The sequence below is a fragment of the Balaenoptera physalus genome (assembly GCF_965194825.1).
Source record: "Balaenoptera physalus genome assembly, chromosome: 11".
NCBI classification, from domain to species: domain Eukaryota; kingdom Metazoa; phylum Chordata; class Mammalia; order Artiodactyla; family Balaenopteridae; genus Balaenoptera; species Balaenoptera physalus.
The window spans coordinates 72,684,109-72,704,833 of NC_138896.1; the positions used below are offsets into that span (position 1 = coordinate 72,684,109).

The 20,725-nt window shown below is 57.7% G+C and overlaps 1 protein-coding gene across 12 annotated transcripts; it reads left to right on the top strand.

Moving 5' to 3' along the window:
* Positions 1–4,882: 4,882 nt before the first annotated feature.
* On the top strand, positions 4,883–18,972 carry SEMA3B (semaphorin 3B). 12 transcript variants are annotated; one of them, XR_014250843.1, is made up of 20 exons: positions 4,883–4,953; positions 6,045–7,570; positions 9,086–9,272; positions 9,978–10,135; positions 10,279–10,341; positions 10,749–10,868; positions 10,948–11,041; positions 11,245–11,364; positions 12,297–12,442; positions 12,538–12,649; positions 12,753–12,822; positions 12,902–13,046; positions 13,402–13,621; positions 13,882–13,973; positions 14,050–14,091; positions 14,329–14,486; positions 14,583–14,638; positions 14,731–14,870; positions 14,978–15,062; positions 15,235–15,323. XR_014250843.1 is itself a non-coding variant. In XM_082413119.1 (20 exons), the coding sequence occupies exons 4-20, from the start codon at positions 9,164–9,166 to the stop codon at positions 15,634–15,636; spliced, it is 2,247 nt and encodes a 748-aa protein (XP_082269245.1). In that variant the 5' UTR covers positions 4,885–4,953; positions 6,045–7,570; positions 8,736–8,822; positions 9,086–9,163; the 3' UTR covers positions 15,637–18,972. The 12 variants fall into 12 exon arrangements, 11 of the variants coding, with proteins under 11 accessions (XP_082269255.1, XP_082269245.1, XP_082269248.1 ...); XM_082413119.1 differs by lacking the exon at positions 14,978–15,062 and adding an exon at positions 8,736–8,822 and having other exon boundaries at positions 4,885–4,953; positions 15,235–18,972; XM_082413122.1 differs by lacking the exon at positions 14,978–15,062 and having other exon boundaries at positions 4,885–4,953; positions 6,045–6,130; positions 6,669–7,570; positions 15,235–18,972.
* Positions 18,973–20,725: the final 1,753 nt, after the last annotated feature.

The window sequence follows — 20,725 nt, forward strand, 5'->3', positions numbered from 1 at the left end:
TCAGGCCCAGTACTCATCACTTTACTTTTCCCCCTTGGACTAGTCATCTTACATGTTGGGGCCTCTGTGTCTCCCCCTCTTCCCTCAGCACCTCTGCAGTCTTGGGTCTGGGGCAGCCTTCTGGAACAGTGGGGCAGATTTCTTAAGGAGCTCTTCTCCTAAGGGATTCTTCCACATTGGGAGCAGGAGGAGTGTCCAGTGAGTCTAGTGCAGAAGGAAATGTGACTTCTGACCTCCCAGGCCCAGGGCCCAGGGACAGTGTGTGTTGCTGAGGCCACACAGCCAGGTGGGCTGCAGCCCCCTGCATACCCTCCCTTCTTCCTGTCTGAGACATTGCCCAGAGCCCTGCCCAGAACTGAGGCCCCTTGGGCTTGACTAAACAGAAAGTTGAGGACAGCGGGGGCCTTGAGACATGTTCAGAAAGGTCTCTGACCCAGAGGTCCCCCTCCAAACCTGAGGAGGGCAGGGACAGGCAGGTGGCTACACTTCAGTGTGACTGTAGCCACCGGCAGGGCAGCTGGATAGCTGCAAGGCTATGGCTATGTTGGGACCAGGGCTCTCAGAGTGCAGAGCCTTCCATGAGGCTATGGGAAGTGCTCGTGCATTGCTGGAGGAGGGAGCAGCAGATGACAGGGCCGAGGTGCCTGTGGTGTGAGCCCCTAGCTCCAGGCAAGGCACCTGGACCTAGGGATCTGCAGCCCTCTGAGCCTGTGGGAAGGGCTCGGTAAAAGGCCCTCCTCTGCTGGGCGGGGCTCCTAGGCGAACTCTTCCGCCTTCGGCCGCCAGAGGGCGCAGCAGCCCGTGCTGGGCCCCGCCGGGCCGGTCGCGGAGGCTGACGTCATCGAGTCCTGCGGAGGCCGCCGGGCACAAAGGCAGCTTTGTAGGGCGGCGGCGGCCCCGCGCCCTCGGCGGGACAAAGCGGCCTGGGCCGGGGTCGGCGCCGCGGAGGCGGAGAGGGCGGGGCGGGTGGGAGGGTAGGGCCGGGGACCTGGGACCCCTCCTCCGCACACCTGACAGTCCCCCTTCGGCCTCGGGGCCCCGAGTCCTGGCGAGAGATGAGGGGCTGTGGCCGCCCCCTCGGAAGGAGTTCAACGGTCCCCACCCCCGTCCCCGCCCCAGTCCCTCGGGCCTTTCCTGCTACCCCTGCCGCTGAGGGCTGAGGATCGCCGACTGACAAGGAGAACAGAATCCCACGCCCAAGCCAGGATCCCTTCCTGCCCTCAGCGGTCAGCCCTGGATCGCGCTGAACCCCAGATATGCGGGCGGGGTGGGAGCTCCGGTGCCCTGATATCCGCCCAGCAGGAAGCGGGAGACAGAGATGGTTCCTTCCTTCCGTCCTGAGGGAGAACCCCGCCGCACAGAGGGACCATTGAGGAGCTGGCATTGTCTGCCTGATGAACCCAGTGTCTCCCTCCCTGAGTGGGCCACGCAGGATTCTGGCCAGGATCCCCTTGTACCCGGCTTGGCAGTGGGTCTGGGTGGGGTCCTGGCAAGCAGTACTTCCCTGGGGGCAGACAGCTAGGCCCCCACCTGCCCTTGGCCTTCCTACCCCTGCTCTGATTTTGAGAGCATAAAGCTTCATTGTCCCAGCACTGGCTGGGGCGGCCTCTCAATTCATCCTTGTCTTTCTTGGTTGGGAAATTCCCAGCCATGGGGGGCGGTAGGCAGGGGGCTGCATCCCAGGTGTCCTGCACCCCAACAGGAGGGACTCAATGAAAGTGACACCTGGGGATCCCCCCATTGCCTAGAACTGTTCAGGGCTGTACCTCAGCCATCCCGCATCCCTGGGTCAGGAGACCCAGAGATTCAGTGCTCCTTGGCTGTGTGTCCCCCAGCGTTCTCCCAGCCTAAGAAGGCCCATCTTCCTGGCCCCACCCATGGGTAGCTGCAACTATGAGGCTCAGGACCCTTAGACAGGCAGAGCCAGGCAAAGGACCCAGGCTCCTGCTCCCAGACCAAGCCGTGGATCCCAGTTTGAGGTAGGCTGTCTCCAGCCAGTGGGGACCACCACAAGGCTGATCCATCTCTCAGAGGGCCCGCCCCACTCCAAATAGTTGCTCAGGCTACTGATGTGGTAGCAGCCTTGCTATTTTTAACCCATTTGGGAGGGTGGGGTGGGTGGGGAAATGGCTGGGAAGAGAGAAAGAGACAAGCTCTGAGAGAGAGTTCTGAAGAGGGAAGGATGTAGGGAGACCCTGTGGGGAGAAGCCAGTCCTGGCCTGCAGCCACTTTCCAGCTCTCCTGGGCCAGACCTCCCACCCCCAGCAGGGGGGTGGAGGCCCAGATGCCAGGTGCAGAAAGGGGAGGGGGCCCCATTAGGACTGGAGCCTCTGAGGCTGCGGGAGATTCCAAGACCTAGAATAACCCCTTACCATGTTTCAGGGCAGCCCCATAGCTCCTCCTGAGGTCAGGAAATCCTCCCACTCCCCTCAGAGCCCCTCAGAATCATCCCCCCCTACCCCAGAGTGCCAAGCCAGCCATGAAGGCTGTAGAATACAAGTCCTGACTCCAGCCACCTGGCCTGTGGCATGGCCAGCCAGGTCCTACTTGCCCTGGGAGTCAGGGACGGGACTGCAGCTTCTCTTGGCTGAGTTCTGGGTCCAGGCCCACTCCCAAACCACTGACCCCAATCCTTGGGTCTGTTTCCCTAAAAGAGATCCTAGGCGACCTCATCCCTGCCGTGAGGCTGTGCATTCCCCCAAGTCCGTCCCCCCCCCACCCCGCCTTTTAAAAAGATTAATTTTATTTATTTATTTTTGGCTGCGTTGGGTCTTAGTTGCTGTGCGCGGGCTTCTCATTGAGGTGGCTTCTCTTGTTGCGGAGCATGGGCTCTAGGCACGCAGGCTTCCGTAGTTGTGGTTCGCGGGCTCTAGAGCGCAGGCTCAGTAGCTGTGGCACACGGGCTTAGTTGTTCTACGGCATGTGGGATCTTCCCGGACCAGGGCTCGAACCTGTGTCCCCTGCATTTGCAGGCGGATTCTTAACCACTGCACCACCAGGGAAGCCGCCCAAGTCCCCCTTGAACCCCCAAAGTGGAAGCCAGCTCCCAGCACACCCCCAAGGAGAGCCTCAAGCCAGCTGAGGTCTGCGTGCAGCTGTGTGACCCCAAGTATGTCCATGCCTGCCAGCCAATCAGCTCCTCAGTTAACCACACAGCGACGACGGGCACTGGTATCCAAGGGGGCAGGGGTCAAGGCCATGGATCTCTTTCTTTTCCCTGCTTTGGTTTCCCCCCTTACAGGAGACTTGACCTCACAGGTGATCTTATTTAGGAGAAAAATCGGTTTGACATTCTTTGGCATTTACTCTGTTTTCTGACCTCATTGTGGGTGGAGGGAGTCAAGGCCTGAGTGACTGAAGCCTGAAGGGGCCTGAAGTCTCTCTTCTCCAGCAACCCCCCATCCTCACCCAGGTTCAGCAGGCCCAGGAAGGTGGCAGGGCTTCCTGCGGGCACTCTATCTCTTGCTTCCGTGTGCCTGGGGCCCCCAAGGGATGGTGGCTGCTGGGCAACCCAGAGCCCTGCAGAGAGGCTTGGACCTGGTGTTATAAGCACCTGGGGCTTCACAGAGAAAAGTGGGTAGTGGGTGATGAGGAAAAGTCCAGCAGGTGGCAAAAGGGCAGAGGGCACAGCCCAAGCTAAGTCCTAGCAAAGGAACAGATGCCACCTCCCAGAGATGGGGTAGCTGGAGCGCTGGCAGGGTTAGCCAGGGCCGAGCCAGGGAGGGGTGTGTGAATGCCTGGCTAAGAGCCTGGGATGTCCCCGGGCTTCAGCAAGTTCTCTGAGTGAGGAGCTGGGGAGGCAGGGTACTGCAGTGGGGAGGCACTGGGAGGAGAACTGGCAGAAGGACCACGGGGACCCCCAGGCTGGGTACCTGGGGAAGGGGTCAGGCTTCAAGCTGCAGGGAAAGGAGCTGGGGACTTGTTCTATCTTAAAGGAGACAGAAGTCCTCCCTGAGTTGGGGGCTCTCTGGAGGGAGGAGGGTGTGGGCTTGGGCACTGCTGGGGGTGGGTTGGAGACCTGTGGAGTAAGAAGACTGAGGAATCCCCAGCAGCTGGGGAGAGAAGGAGGTTCAGGTGGAAGGTCAGGGTGTTGTGCTGGGGGCTGGACTTGTGGCCGGGGGTGGGGGGGCGGGGGGGGGTAGGGAAGGGGGCAGGAGGGGAGTCAAGCCTGAGAAAGGGCCCCATGAAGCTGGGCTGGAAGAGGCAACAGTGACTCCCTCGAGGCCTCCAGGCCTGCATGCCACAGGATGCCCAGCGCTGAGGTGGCAACTGGAGTGCACACCTGTGTACCCCACGGTGTGCCAGACCTGCCTGGCCCACCATTTTCAACGGCGGGGCAAGTGAGGAGAGTGATCTGAGAGGTTCAGTCTCCCCCTAGGGACACACAGCTGGTGAGCAGCAGAGTCAGGATTCAACCCCACCCCTTTCTGGCTACTGGGGAGAGGATTCTTGGGTCGGGCTCTGGTCTGCCCTCCCAGAGCATCCCGAGCCCCCAGCCAGTACTCCTGGGAGTCTCTCCCCCTGACTAGTAAGGGATTGTAGCATTTATGTTAATGTATGTTAATGAGTACAGGGTGCCTCCGGAGTCTACTTTGCCGCATTCCTGACACCTCCTCCCCCCCTCCCCCAGGCAATGGAGAAGGAGGGGAGAGGGAGGCCCCACCCCCAGGCCCCTCTTCCCGCCGCCCCGCTGGGCAACGAAGAAAACAGAAGTGAGTGAAGAGCTGTGATGTGGCTGGTGGGGGGGGCTCCCCCATCCCGGAGGGGCTGACCTCAGCCAGGGAGGAATGTGCAGGAGGCGGAGGGCAGGGGCGGAGCGGGTGGGGGTAGGGCCCCAGCTAGAGGCCCAGGGTTCTGGGTGGCCCCTCCCTCAGCCCCTCCACCTCAGCTCTGACTTGGCCCTCAGAAGGGAACAGGCAAGGAAGGAGGGGAGGAGCTCATCTTTCCGAAAAGGTGGGCTGGGGGTCCTCGGGGAGCCTGGAAACCAGGTGGGGGGTGGATGGGGGAAATGCCAGAAAGACCCTTCCCGGGAGATCCCCTGGAGTGGGTAGCAGATTGTCAGGGAAGTTAGGCCTCAGCTGGGCTTTCCAGGGCCCACTTTCCACCGCTTCCCTCCCCCCATGCCTAAGTCCTCAGGGTAGCACGTCCTAGTACCCACGTGACCGGAAGAGGGAAAGGTCGAGACTTTGGAGCCACCAGCCCTGATGGCTAAAGCAGGTGTGAGTGGGGAGCCAAGGCCCAACCCAGCCCAGGCTGGGCACTGGGAGTGTTGGCTGTAGCCTTCCTCAAATGGATGTCTCACCTCAGCCCAGTCGCACCACCCAGAGTCCAGGCAGGGTGCAAGGGGCAGGCCCAGCTGGCGATGAGGCCTGGGGAGGCAGGTGCTGGGACTTGGCACAATCCACTTATTTCCAGAAGGAAAAACCAAGGCCTTGGCAGGCTGTGCCACTGATAGGCAGCACCAGAGACCCAAGCTGCCTCCCCTGGTTTGTTCCATTCTGTCCAGACCCAGGCCCAGGCTGCATGATTCCAGAATCCTTGGGGACTTCCAGAGCCCAGTGTGACCCACAGCCAGTGACCCTGCCCCTAGAGGGCTGCCTCCATAAGTTTCCTACCCAGGGTCTGCATACGCTGGGACCTGGGGCTGAGGAGCAGAAAGGAGACCTTGTGGGATGGGGACAACTTGAGCTCCCACTCCTGGGGATCTCCCTTCCTGCTCCAGGGAGGGGGACACATCTGGAAGTGGGAAGGCAATGCCAAGGGCTCAGGTGGGCCAGGAACAGCCCAGTCCCTTCGGCTGGGGGTTGAGTCCCAGGGTGTTGGACAGATGGGGGGGGGGGTCCTGGTCCCATTTTCCAGTATGGACACTGGGTTGGGGGTGGGGATGAAACAGAGGCTGGGACCCTGGGCCTGAAGAACTAAAAGCAGTGGGGGCAAGTAGGGGGTACCGTGCAGTTGGGTAGGGACCTCAAAGGCACTTGCTGATTTTGGCTGCTTGGGTGGAAAATTGTAAACAGCCAAAGAATTTTGTTTGCTTGCATGAGGCCAGGGGACGCTGCCCAGGTCCAAGGCAAAAGAGCCTGGGAGGAGGGAGAGGCCACATCCTGGAAGCCCAGGAGCTCAGGCAGGGGTATGTCACCCCCACTCCCCCTCCTGAAGGCCCCTGGTCCTCCCACTAACCCCCACCCTTCACCTGCCCATCAGCCAGCCAGGCAGGGCCAGAAACACCAGGCCTGAAGTTCAGGAAAGAGGGGCATGGCCCCACCCTGGATGGGCACAGACACTTCTACTCCAGGGACTTGGCAGGAGATGGGCAGCAGAACCATGCACACTTGAAGTGCCCACATGGCCTCCCTCACAGACCCCTGAGGAGCTGCTGATAGCCTTGGGGAGGATGTAGGAGGATGCATTTTGGGGGGATTGAGGGGTGGAAGCCCACCTTCAAGCCCTGGTATGTTCACCCAGGTGGACCTGAGGGCCCCCCTTGACCCTTGTCAACATTCAATCCCTCCAAGGAAGTAGCCCTGGCAGTACAAACAGGGTGTGTCCACCAGACTCACCTTTAGGCCAAGACCCCAGACCCTTCCCAAATGAGGCGCTGAGGTGTAGGAGCCCCATCCTATCCTTAAAGCCCCCTTAGGTACCTCACTCTGTATTTGGTGGGGCAGTTCCTCCCACCTTCAACCTTGGAAGAACGACTGGAGTTCATGGAGATGGCATAGAATGCCCCTCACCTCCCAGCAGAGACATGGGACCACCGGTCAGGACGGGTCTCTGGATGGTCCCACACCCTGCAGTGCAGAAGTGAGACTTGCCGCCTGCCTCCCTGCCCTGCCTGCCCCTCTGGCCCTCTTCTCCCGCCCCAGACTGGCTGTCACCAAAGCCACTGCCAGCCAGGTGACAGAAGTACTAAGTGGCCCAAGCCCTAAGGAAGGACTGGGGCAGGGTCTTGGGGGCCCATCAAACCTCCACTTGAGAACCCCCTCTCTGACCTCTGACCGGCCCTTCCCAGCTGGCTCCTGGGGACTGAGGTGGCAGCTAAGCCCCTCATTACCCACCTCCAGCTCCCCAGCTATGGAGGGACAAGTGAAGAAACGAGTCCCTGGGGGTGCCCCGTCTGACCAATCCCTCTGCCGGAGCTGCCTGGGGCTAGGGGGGTCTCTATTGCTTCTTCCTTATTTGCCTTGACTGCCGGCCCCACTTCCAGGACCGCTGCGTGGGGCATCCTGCTCTGAAGCCCTACGGGGGAGGGGTCGGCCCTACCCGCCCCTCCCTTGTGCCCGCTCCGCTCTGGCCACCAACTCCAGGCGGTCCGGCTGCCTGCCCAGTCACCCGATCCGCCCCGTAAACTTGACGGCGGGGCGCGGCTGGCTTGGTGGGGGCGGGGGCTGCTCCTTAAAGGAGCCGTCAGAGGGTGCCCTGGGGCCCCTCGGCTTCTCCCCTTCTGCAGGGTGAGAAGGGGCCAGGGTGAGGAGCCGCTGCTGCCGGAGCTCTCGGTGGAGTGTGGGAAGGCAATCTGGTGTTTTGTGACGTCGCAGACCTCACGGGCCTAGAAGAGGCAGCGGCAAGTGTCAGTGGAAGGAAGGAGGGAGGTGGGAGTCCTAGGGTGGGAGGGGTCTGGAAGCGGCGGAGCTAGGCGGGGGTTTGGGGAGAGCAGTCTGGAACGTGCCCCGGCAGCTGTGCCCCTTGCTTGAATGCACCCCAGGACCTAGCCCCACGCCAGGGCTACTGTGCCCGGCACCTGCCCAGCTAACTTCTGGGAAGGAGGGTGGGCATTGCAGCCAGAGCCTGGCCCCATCTGAGAGGTCCAGGGAAGGGCTCTGGCTCAGAGAAGTGGAGGGTCTCAAAGATGGGGAAACCCTGAGGGCGAAGACGGGATGGAGAGCCTCAGGGAGACTCTGGAGGCTGGAGAGGGAAGGGCAGCTCACCCGAGCTGGGGGTGAGAATCTGCTTCAGGACCTTGGCTCTCCCCACTTGATTCCTCTTGGGTCTGAAGTCTGAGCTCACAGAATTTCTGTGTGTGACCAGCCCCTCCCACCCTCTGGGGTGGGGAGAGAGAGGTCAAGCACAAAGCTGGGGCTGCTGGATCCAAGTGGGAGCAGCTCCCAAATCAGAAACTGAGGCGTCTGCCCAGCCCTGGGTCTCCCGGCTGCACTTCTCCCTCTGAGAAGTGGGTTTCTGGAGTGTCTCAGAGTTGAAGGCAGTGATTGACGCTGCAGTTATAATTTGCTCACCTGCATGTCCAGAGAGACTTGTACACTTGTGCACAAACACATACACACATGTGCAACACAAACACGTATATTCTTACAAAGTGTACACACCCCCAGACATGTACACACTGTGTAGACATGCATACAATGCCGTGTGTGCACACATGCATGCCACACCTACGTGTGTAATACAACGCACACGCCACATGGTTTCACATAGATATGTACGCATATGCCTGCATACACACTACACACACACATACATACACACTGCGGAATACAGATACACAAAGGGATCCTTAGAAGCACATTCACACTCAAAGACGCCCACACCATTGGCTCCAGCTCCAAATATGCTTCTGTTCCTCTGTGGGCCCGTGGGTGCACAGCTACCTCCAGAGGCCTGACCCCCCTCCTGTTACCCTCACGCCCATGACTGTCTTGTTTTGCTCATTACACTTGGCACCACTGCAATGACTACACCAATCTGAGTCCTTGTTGGTACTCTGCCCCCTCCTGCAGGAGGACCTTGTCTGTGTGCCCCACTGCCCCCAGCCCCAGTCCCAGGCTGGCATGACGTAGGCACGCAGAGTTTGTGAATTAATGTCTGTGAGTGTGTGTACAGGAGGGCGGGTTACTGGGGAGGGTGACGTGGTGGGGCAGGCGCCTGCCAGTGTGGGGTTGACCCCGAGGGTGTGCCCAGCGTGGGTGTGTCTGTGATTATGGCCAGGCAGGGCACCCTCCAAGGGAGAGGAGGGCTTGCAAGTGGAATGCGACCCCCCAGCCTCTTTCCCCTAGGGGCTGTAATCTGATCCCTGGGGACTCCCCCCAGCCTCCCTCCCTCGCCCTCGCTGCAGCTCCTTCTCTTCCAGATCCCGGGGCAGAGTCCAGGGTGGCTCAAGTCTCCTCCACACACGCCCGCTGAACCCTGAGCTCCCTGAGCTGCAGGGATGGGGCGGGCTGAGGCCGCCGCCATGATCCCAGGCCTGGCCCTGCTCTGGGTGGCAGTGCTGGGGGGTGCTGCCCCCAGCATGCCACGCCTTCGCCTCTCCTTCCAAGGTAGGTGCACCTGGCAGGCGGGAGGGCCCACCTCAGCGTAGGCAGGAAAGGGGCCCAGTGTGGGTAGGGGGCATTGTGTTTGCTGTTGCACTGTGTGTGTGCCACTGGCTGGGTTGGATTGGGGGCACGCTCAGGCCATCTCCAATTAACCCTTTCCTGGCCTCAGTCCCCAAGCTCTCTGCCCACATTCTCCTCATGCTTTCCCAGAAAGCATGGCAACAGATCCTGCCTCTGTTCCATCCCCTGCTCCCAGGGAAGTTGAGATGTGGGGACCATTAGAGCCCCCTTCCCACACCCCCTACACAGGGTGGTTACTAGGCAGTGGCATCATACTGAACCTAGGCTGGTGGCAGAGAACCCTCAGCCTGACTTTGGGGTTGGGGTTCTGGCTGTCCCAACATGCAGGCCTACCCCAGAACCCTTGCCTCCTCGTGCGCTCGCCTGGAGACACTACTTGTCTGAGGTTGCCCTAGAAGCTCCACCTGCTTCCCCCCTGGGGGCAGGGGTGGGCTGCACTGCCCACCCTGGAAGCTCTGCCCCTGGGTGGGCCTGTCCCCCTGAGTGTAAACTCACACGCGTGTAAATTCACATGTGTGTGGGCCAGGTCACATGTACAACCTTGGCCTGTGAGAGAGACAACAGGCAGGGCCTGGGAGAAGCTTCTAGCATGACTGGCGAATCCTCAGTGGTGTCCCCACCCCACAGAGCTCCAGGCCCAGCACGGTCTCCGGACCTTCAGACTGGAGAGGACGTGCTGCTACGAAGCTTTGCTGCTGGATGAGGAGCGTGGGCGCCTGTTTGTGGGCGCCGAGAACCATGTGGCCTCCCTCAGCCTGGACAACATTAGCAAGCGGGCCAAGAAGGTGCCAGGGACCCCCAGCCTCAGCACTGCCCCGGGACCCCACTCCAGGCTTCCTGGAGGAAGGGCCCCCTGAGTGGACACCCTCAGCATAGAGAACATCCCGAGTCCCTGACCTGTGTTCTCCCTCCCCCACCCTCCCCATAGCTGGCCTGGCCGGCCCCTGTGGAATGGCGAGAGGAGTGCAACTGGGCAGGGAAGGACATTGGCGTGAGTGTTGGCTGCCTGGGTGGGAGTGGGGAGGGTCAGCCCCTCACTCTAGAGATGGGCATTGCTAAAACAGAGGCCTGCCTGTTCTGGCTATGATGGGGGCAGGAGGGTTGAGGTGGCTGAGGTCCAGAGGTAGTGAGTCAGGGTGGGGGCTATGTGATTCTTCTTGGAGGCCTCTGCGTCATGGGGGGCAATGCAGGCATGCTTCCCAATGAACCCATTCTGGTGAGAGGTGAGCCGGGCTGGTCACCAAGGGCACCTGAGTCCCTAGAGCCCATGTTAGTACTTGCCTGGACTAATGCAGAAAAGAAGAAGGGGTGGGAGTGCCACTGGTGAGCTGGGAGCCCTTAAGGCCACCTCCCTGGGGGAGGCCTCATTGTTCCTGCCCCTGCCCGCGTGCACGCTAGACTGAGTGCATGAACTTCGTGAAGTTGCTGCACGCCTACAACCGCACCCACTTGCTGGCCTGTGGCACAGGGGCCTTCCACCCAACCTGTGCATTTGTGGAGGTGGGCCAGCGGCTGGAGGTAAGGCCAGGTCTGGTCAGGGAGGGAGGTTGGGAGGGTAAGGAAGGGCCTGCAGTAACAACTGCCCCCTGCCTCCCAGGAGCCCATGCTTCGACTGGACCTTCGAAGGCTAGAGGATGGCAAGGGCAAGAGTCCTTATGACCCCAGGCATCGGGCTGCCTCCGTGCTGGTGGGTGAGTCCAAAGGCTGGGGCCCCAAGAGAGCTCCTGGAACCCCTCAGAGACTCTAGTATCTCACAAAGTCCCAAGACCCTCCCTAGAGCCCCAGGGATCCCCCATAGCCTCACTGGCTCCCCAAGAGCCCCCAGAGCTCCATAGTGCCCCCAGCCCACCACAAGAGCCTTTGGTTTCACTAAGCAGCCTTGCCATGTCTACAGGGGAAGAGTTGTACTCGGGAGTAGCCGCAGACCTCATGGGCCGGGATTTTACCATCTTCCGCAGCTTGGGTCAGCGTCCAAGTCTCCAAACAGAACCACACGATTCCCGCTGGCTCAACGGTGAAAGGCTGGTGGGACTGTTGGGAGGGGGCCCTCATCTCCAACAGAGCAGGTGCTGAGTAAGGCTCATAAAGGGAGTGAGCAATGAGTGCTCACCAGGTAGTACCCTGGGTCAGACCCTGCACTAGGCACTGGGTCGCAGGGCGGACAAGATAGGTATGGCCCGTGCCCTCTTTGAGTTCACAGACCTCAGAATGAATACACAATAAAATCAGTTCCAATGGCCAGGAGATATAATGACAGAATGGAGAGGAAGGGAAAAGGAGACTAGGCAGCTGTGGTGGTGGTGGGAGGGTTGGGGAAAGGAAGCCACCCTGCTGAGAAAAGGTATGCGCTAATGCCCAAAACACAGCAGGATTGCGGGAAGAGCATAAGACTATTCCAAGCAGAGGGAGAATTAGTGCAAAGACCCTGGGGGCAGGAACAAGCCAAGGAACAGACTCATGAAGGGAGCAATGATAAGGGGTCCGGACTGTCAGCACAGGGTAGGGCCAGGGTAGATTATTCTAAGAGTGATGAGACCCAGCAGAGTATTTGAAGCAGGAGTGGGGGCATCTACTTCCTGCAGAGAGGAAGATTCATGAGTGAAGGTAAAACCAGATACCCCATATCCCTCCTTTCTTGGCCCACTGGCATAGAGAACTGCCAGGGGAGAGGCGAGAGGCCCACCACTGGCCAGGGTCAGCCTGCCTGTGGGGCCAGGTAGCCATGGTCTCTGCTGCCCTCTCGTGGCTGCTTCTTGACTCGCAGGCCCTCTTCCTTTCGATTGTGTCCTCCGGGAGCACCATCTGAACTTGGTCCTAGAGGCTGGGTGGTCAGCTGCTGCCCTGAGGGCTTCTGCCGGCACGAAAGGAAGGGGAGGCAGTGCCTGGGCCTCCTAGCAGGGGGCAGGGCCAGGACCTTGCTGACCCCACGCCTCCTGCTGTGGCCAGAGCCCAAGTTTGTCAAGGTCTTTTGGATCCCGGAGAGTGAGAACCCGGACGACGACAAGATCTACTTCTTCTTCCGTGAGTCGGCAGTGGAGGCCACGCCGGCCCTGGGACGCCTGTCTGTGTCCCGCGTTGGCCAGATCTGCAGGGTGAGGAGTCCCTGGGCCTCATTTGGTGATCTTGCCACCGCCCCTTTGCCTGTCTGTCGGGGCCTCGCCCTCATCCCCTCCTACTGACCCCGCAGAACGACGTGGGTGGCCAGCGCAGCCTGGTCAACAAGTGGACTACGTTCCTGAAGGCGCGGCTGGTGTGCTCAGTGCCCGGTGCTGAGGGCGATACGAACTTTGACCAGCTCCGTAAGTGCCAGGAGTGGAGGATGGGGGTGTGGGGAGGGGATGCAGGGGCGCAGACCCTGAGCCTGGCTGTGCACCCTCCCCCAACTCGGTCCCTTCCCTGCAGAGGACGTGTTCCTGCTGTCCTCGCGGGATCGCTGGACCCCGCTGCTCTATGCTGTCTTCTCCACGACCAGGTGAGGTGTGGGAGGTAGTGGGGCAAGGCTGGCTAGGCCCCACTTGAGCCCCTTGCTCCACTTACATCTTCACCTGCAGCAGCATCTTCCAGGGCTCCGCAGTGTGCGTGTACAGCATGAATGATGTGCGCCGGGCCTTCCTGGGACCCTTTGCACACAAGGAGGGGCCCGTGCACCAGTGGGTGTCCTACCAGGGCCGTGTCCCCTACCCCCGACCTGGCATGGTGCGTAGCCCAGGGACTCCCACCACAACCCACTTAAAGCTTCAGGGGTGGAGAACTTGGCCTGGGGTTTTCTTGGTGAATGTTGTGTCTTCTTTTTTTTATGGGTGGGAAAACATCATCTTCATTACACAGGGCTCCTCAGAGGAAGGCCATGTTTCCCCCTCAGACCCCCAAAGGCAAGGCTGGAGTTCCTCTTCAGATTCCCAGGGCAGGGTTCTGTCCAACACCCGCCCCCTGTGCGCGCGTGCGCACACACACACTCACACATGCTCAGGTTCTGGGAGGTGTCCTGTGGACGGCTGCCCACCAGGCCTTCACATCCACATCCTTGTCATGCCTCCTTCCCACCCCCCAGTGCCCCAGCAAGACCTTTGGCACCTTCAGTTCCACCAAGGACTTTCCTGATGATGTCATCCAGTTTGCCCGGAACCACCCCCTCATGTACAATTCGGTCCTGCCCATGGGGGGGCGCCCCCTCTTCCAACAAGTGGGTGCCGGGTACACCTTCACCCAGATCACCGCGGACCGTGTAGCAGCTGTTGACGGATACTATGACGTCCTCTTCATTGGCACAGGTCAGTGTCCTGCCATGACCACCCACAAGACCCAGCCCAGGCTCTTTGGCCTGTTAGTGGAAGCTCCCCCTGTTCAGTCCCATCTCCATATTTTTCCGGGGGCTATGCCCCCATCTCCTTCTGGATGCTGCTCTGATTGCTCCAACCCACATTCTTCACCATCCCAACCATGCAGAGGGTGGAGGCCTCAGAGGTGAGGAGACCCCTGGCCCTGGCTCTCAGGGAACACAAGGAGTCACTCACCCTTCTCATCCCTGCAGATGCTGGCACCGTGCTGAAGGTGATCTCCGTCCCCAAGGGTGGCCGGCCTAATGCTGAGGGGCTGCTCCTGGAGGAGCTGCACATGTTTGAGGTGAGGCCTAGCCTCCGTTGCCTGGGGTACCCCCACCCCACGGAGCCCTGATCCCAGCACCCCTCCTCCCTCTCAGGACTCAGCTGCTGTCACCAGCATGCAAATCTCCTCCAAGAGGGTAAGTGACCAGAAGGCTTGGGGGTGGAATGGACCCAGCCTGTTCCCAGGTGCCCCCACCCCCATTCTTCTCTTGGTAATTACAAGCCCCAGTTTCCAGTACAGGCTCTGCCCTCACTAGACTGGGGGACCTGAGACCTCAGTGTTCCCTTTTGTCAAATGGGGGAAGGGATCCCTGACCTATGGGAGGCGGGCACGGGGCCACCCTCGGTCAGCCTGGAGCCCCTTGTACCCCTAGCACCAACTGTACGTAGCCTCTCGGAGCGGGGTGGCCCAGATCCCGTTGCACCGCTGCGCTGCCCACGGCCGCGCCTGTGCCGAATGCTGTCTGGCACGTGACCCTTACTGTGCCTGGGATGGGGCCGCGTGCACGCGCTTCCAGGCCAGTGGCAAGAGGTGGGTAGGATCAGGGGCGGGCTGCCTGGAGGGAGTCTTTATCCGCCCCTGGCTAAAAGAAGGGCTCACGGAGGCTCTAATGTCCCCCCTCCCCAGGAGGTTCCGACGGCAGGATGTAAGGAACGGCGACCCCAGCACACTGTGCACCGGGGGTGAGTGTCCCAGCTGCTCCCACCCCCCAACCCTTAAAGATTGCCCCACCCTGCCCTGCCTTGTCTGAATCTGACATTCCCTTTGCCCCCAGACTCATCCCATCCTGCGCTGCTGGAGCGGAAGGTGTTCGGTGTGGAGGGAGGTAGCGCCTTCCTGGAGTGTGAGCCCCGCTCGCTGCAGGCGCGCGTGGAGTGGACCTTCCAGCGCGCGGGGGAGGCGGCCTACACTCAGGTGAGCCTCCCGTCACTCCCCTCCCAACCAGGCCCTTGTTCCGACTCCTACGTCCAGGAAGTGCCCGCCCTGATTAATGAGGCCCTTGGCCTGCTCCGCACATCTAGATGCGATCCAGCTCCGCCCAGTGAGTCTCCGCCCAACCAGACCCCTAACGCCTAGTTTGGCCCCTTGCCTGCACTCCGCATCCTGGTGAGGCCCCATTCCTCTAACTAGGCTCCTGACGCCCGCGCCTCAGCCCAGTCTGAAGGAAGCCCCGCCCTTGCCCCGCCCACTGGGGGGGGGTTTCTCTGCCGCGCCCCCACTATAAGGCGAGCCCCGCCCCGTTTCCTAACGCCCCGCCTCACGCTGATCCGGCCCGCAGGTACCCGCAGAGGAGCGAGCAGAACGCACGACGCGGGGCTTGCTGCTTCGCTGGTTGCGGCGTGGGGACTCAGGCGTGTACCTGTGCGCAGCCGTGGAGCAGGGCTTTTCGCAGCCAATGCGTCGCCTGGCGCTGCACGTGCTGAGTGCTGCGCAGGCTGAAAGGCTGGCCCGTACCGAGGACGCTGCGCCCGTCGCGCCGCCGGGCCCCAAGCTCTGGTACCGGGACTTCCTGCAGCTGGTGGAGCCGGGCGGCGGTGGTACGAACTCCCTGCGAATGTGTCGTCCGCAGCCCGCGCTGCGCCCACCGCCTCCCGAGTCGCGGAGGAAGGGCCGCAACCGGAGGACACACGCCCCAGAACCGCGTGCTGAGCGGGGGCCGCGCAGCGCAGCGCACTGGTGACTCGGCCGTCCTCACGCTGGGGACTGGAGAGGTGGCAGCAGCAGGGAGAGGGGGCGGTCAGACCCTGGGAAGCAGCTAGGGGCCCGGCACACAGCGGTTCCTGGTGGAGGGAAGACACCGACCCGACAGGCCCTGGCCAAGAGGCAGCCATGCCGGCTTATTTATTAACAGAGAATAATCCTTGAATGTAACCCCGATAGGGGCGGCCCAGGCTGCGCACAGGGTCCAGCTGGTCAGGAGGAGGCAGAGAATCAGGGTCCCCGAGCAACGACCTGGGTGGGGGAGGTGCCCAGAATGCCCACCCTGGGGTAAGGGCCACCTCTTTGGGCAGTGAGCAGAAAGCTGTGAACAGGCTGGGGGGGTGGGGGTGGGGCAGGCCGACTGTACTAATGCAATAAACATGTTATCAGCTGAAGCTGGAACGGCCCCATCAGACAGCCGCTGGTCTTAGTGTTACTGACCCAGGTTCTTGGACTCTTTAATCAATAGAAGTTGGTAAGAGGTCAGATGAGAAATTCGGGCAAGGCTTTATTGGGGCTCATGCTGCAGCACAAGGGAGTGAAAATAAGAAACAGGTGCCCAACAAGCAACAGGTGCCCTTGCTTGCTTGCTGGGGGAACAAGGGTTTGGGGGAGGGTGGCTCCGAGCTGGTTCCTTGAGTGAGAGTAGGGGCACATCCATGGGTCAGGCCAGAGGGGTGGCTTAGGTTGTCTACCCACCGTCTTGGTGGTGTCGTGTGCAGGAATCATGAGCAGTCCCCTGCTTTTCTCCCAACACCTCAGAAGTGGCAGTTGGGTTTTTGGTTTTTTTGCGTCTTGCTCATAATTTGCCCCAGTTGCAGGTGTGTGTGGTTATTTTTAGTCCCTTATAGTTTCTTGTATTCTGTTGCTCCAGGAGATGTTTGTCCAGGTGTAAGCACTGCAGCAAAGGGACCCAGATCCCAGCCTGTCTCATTCCCCCCTGAGGGATTCTACACCCTTTATTTTTAAGGATTAAGGGACCGAAGGTCTCTTCTTCTGAAATGTCTTCCTGCTGGACAGGGGCTGCAGATCCTAACGTGCCCTAGAGGTATAGAAGTCCCTTGCTGACTGTTTTAGGGACCTGGGTTACCCTTGTCTGGAATGGGTTGAAATCCTTGAGCCATCATGAGCCTTCCTTGAAACTGTTGGAGCCTAGAAAACACAAACAACCAAAAGCTTAAACAGACAAGGGCCAAAAAGGAGAAGAACAATAATAGCCACAAGAGAGCCTAGGAAGGGAAGGAATCATGTTAACTTTGGGAGGGCTTCCCTAACTGCTGACCAGACAACGGAGGCGATATCACCCCTGCCAAAATTGTGAAGCCATTCTGCTTGGGTGTATATTTCTTTAATATTAACTTCTGTCTGTCCTGTGACACTGATTTAGGTGCAGCAGGAAGTAATAGTTATCCCACAAATTGTGCCTTGTTCTGTCAGAAGGTAATCAAGAGCTAGATGATTATCAAGAGCTGCATTAACCAAAGTAACGGGAGGTCTTAAGTCCTGTTAAGGCTTGCCCTGTCTGTGTTATCACATAACCAAGCTGTCTGGTGAGATTTCTCAGTGTTGCTTCATGATAAGGGAAGCCTCCCCATGGAGCTGCCAGTCCTGTGGCCAGCGCTGCCCCTGCTAAGATCATTCCTAGTGCTCTCCGGGTTTGGTGGTGAGCTAGAGTGGTCCTGTTATAGATCACAATCCCTCTTAGCCCTGTAGTTCCTAGAGGGCACTCTCCTATGAAGTGGACATTATCAGTGCACTTATAGGCCAGAGCTTGGTTGGAGAAGGACAGGGTCTGGCCATAAATTTTCTAACATATGATGGTTTGGATGTCCACAGAGGAAAACAAACCCTTCAGGGGTGCAGGCCTGAACGTCTGTCTCACAGGGGTTAAGATTTGATAGTCCTTGAAGGACATAGCTGTTGCTACTACCTGTTCGACTAGGGGGGGACAGCAAACTGTTGTTGGTAATTTAGATCATATGATGTTATAAGAATCTCTCTCTCTCTTTTATTTTTATCTTTGGCTGTGTGGGATCTCAGTTCCCCGACCAGGTATTGAACCCGGGCCACAGCAGTGAAAGCCTGGAATCCTAACCACTAGGCCACCAGAGAACTCCTGCAAAGCTCTTGTTAATGCAGTTAGCTCAGCATTCTGGGCCAATGTCTGTGGTGGCAGGGCCTTGGTTTCTCTGACTTCATCTAGACCAACTATGGCATACCCTGCCTTCCGAGTTCCCATCTCTATAACACTGCTCCCGTCAGTAAACCATTTGACCTCAGGGCTGTCAAGAGGTTCATGTAGAAGATCAGACCTGCTGGAGTAAGTTTGTTCTATGATCTCTATACAGTGATGCAGTAAATCTCTACTCCCGACAACTGGAAGGAGGGTTGCCGGGTTCAGGGTTTGGCACACCTTTATGTCAAGGGTGTCCATGAGGAGAGCCTGATATCTTGTCAGTCTTCCTCCAGTCAACCAATGATGTCCTTTGACGTCCAGTACAGATTGTACTTGATGACGGGTTAATACATCTAAGTGTTGTCCCAGGTTGAGCTTGGAAGCCTCATTAACTAAGAGACCTGTGGCTGGTATTGCCCGTGAAAATAAGAAACAGGTGCCCAACAAGCAACAGGTGCCCTGGCTTGCTTGCTGGGGGAACAAGGGTTTGGGGGAGGGTGGCTCCGAGCTGGTCCCTTAAATGGAGTGAGAGTAGGGGCACATCCAGGTTGCTGGGCCATCCCAGGGTTATTGAGTCCAGTTGTTTTGAAAAGTAAGCCACTGGTCTCTGATCTGGTCCCACATCTGATCCCAGCTTTTGGGTCAGGACTCCTAGCGCTATCCCTGACTTCTCATGAGCATATTGGTTGTTGAGCATATTTGGCTTGTCCAAATTTGGAAGTCCCAGTGCTAGTGTTCTGTTTAACTCAGCCTTTAGAGTCTCAAAGTCCCATTGGTGGTCCCTATTCTGGTGAAGGAGTTTCCTTTCTTTTCCCTTTAGAGCCTTATAGGGACTTTGCTGGTGGTCCAGTAGTTAAGACTCTGTGCTTCCACTGCAGGGGGTACGGTTCTATCCCTGGTTAGGGAACTAAGATCCCACATGCTCTGCGGTGAGGCCAAAACACACACACACACAAAACACAAAAACAATTATCTAGAGCCTTATATAGGGGTTTGGCTATAATGCCATAATTTGGAATTCAGATATGACAGAACCCAGCCATCCTGAGAAAGCCTTGGAGTTGCCTCTATGTGGTTGGAGATGGTAATGCACTAATTGCTATTCTTTTTTAAAAAAAATTTATTTATTTTTATTTATTTATGGCTGTGTTGGGTCTTTGTTTCTGTGCGAGGGCTTTCTCTAGTTGTGGCAAGCGGGGGCCACTCTTCATCGCGGTGCACGGGCCTTTCACTATCGTGGCCTCTCTTGTTGCGGAGCACAGGCTCCAGACGTGCAGGCTCAGTAGTTGTGGCTCACGGGCCTAGTTGCTCCGCGACATGTGGGATCTTCCCAGACCAGGGCTTGAACCCGTGTCCCCTGCATTGGCAGGCAGATTCTCAACCACTGCGCCACCAGGGAAGCCCCTGTCCCTAAGCTTTTCAGGGTTCTCTGAGAACCTGCCAAATCACTCCTTACAGATTTCTAGGTCCCCCAGTGAGAAGGGATCACACACTCTAGTAATTCCTCTGTTTTCCTGGAGCGGGTAAAAGCCTGGTGGGGCAAAAGTGCGGGCAACTTTGAACCTGATCAGAGCCCCGTTGGGGAAAGCACCGCGGGTACTGATTTTGAGGTTTCTGATTTGACAGGGTAAGGTGTGGGACTGGGGGCTGAGGGAGATGGTGAAGGGGAAGAAATGGGGGCCTGACAATGAGGCTCGGTGTGCTGACGGCTACTTGGCGGTTGAAAGAGGGGATCCGTGAGAAGGTCTGGCTTCACACCTTTTGGGGGAAACCTGGAAATAGAGACTAAACACACATGACAAGAATCCCTCAGACCTTAATCTTGATAAAGTTTTATAAAGGCCTGTACATATGGGACTTCTCCCCATTTGGGGGACTGTTAACAAAACAAGTCCAGTAGTAAAATGGTGTTAAAGATAAGGGATTCATTCTCTGACCACTTCTGATGGTCATCCAAAGCATTTTGGGGCCAGGCTGTGTTGCAAGAAAAAATCAGCTTATTCCTTTTTTTTTCCTTAATTTTAAAAAATTTTGTACTGGAGTATAGTTGATGTATAATGTTGTGTTAGTTTCAGTTGTACAGTTAAGTGATTCAGTTATATATATATATATATATATATATATATATATATATGTATCCATTCTTTTTCAGATTCTTTTGCCATATAAGTGAATAATTACAGAATATTGAGTAGAGTTCCTTGTGCTATATATTAGTAGGTCTCTGTAGATTATTTTTTTTAACAATGGAAGACACTTTATTATTTTTTTAAAATCATCTCTCAACATTTCAACTCTGGGTAGAAATCAAACGCATAGATCATCTTTTTGATAAAAAGTGTGTATACTTAAATCCCAAACTCCAAATTTATCCCTCACCTGCATGTTTCTTCCTGACTCATCCCCAGCAAGCATAAGTTGGCTTTCTTTTTTTTTTTTTAATTAATGAATTATTTTATGGCTGTGTTGGGTCTTAGTTGCGGCTCGGGGTCTTAGTGGACCCTCGGATGTGGAAACTTAGATCCCCGTCTAGGGATGAAAACAACGTCCCCTGCATTGGAAGGCGGATTCTTAACTACTGGATCACCAGGGAAATCCCACAAGTTGGCTTTCACGTCTGTGCTTCTGTTTGTGTTCTGCAAATAAGTTCATTTGTATCGTGCTTTTTTTCTTAAGCCACACTTAAGTGATATCCTATGATATTTGTCGATCTCTGTGAGTCTGTCACTGTTTGGTGAATCAGTTCATTTGTATCAATTTTTAGATTCCACATATAAGTCATATCCCATGATATATGTCAGCCTCCTTCCGACTTTACTTCACTTAGTTAGATCGTCTCGAGGTCCTTCCATGTTGCTGCAAATGGCAGTATTTCCTTCTTTTGTATGGCTGA

Coding starts and splice junctions, on each gene's coding strand:
- SEMA3B (XM_082413129.1), top strand. CDS start 9,164: ATGGGGCGGGCTGAGGCCGCCGCCATGATCCCAGGCCTGGCCCTGCTC. Junction 12,443..12,537: donor GCGTTGGCCAGATCTGCAGG/GTGAGGAGTCCC, acceptor CTGACCCCGCAG/AACGACGTGGGTGGCCAGCG. Junction 12,650..12,752: donor TACGAACTTTGACCAGCTCC/GTAAGTGCCAGG, acceptor CCTTCCCTGCAG/AGGACGTGTTCCTGCTGTCC.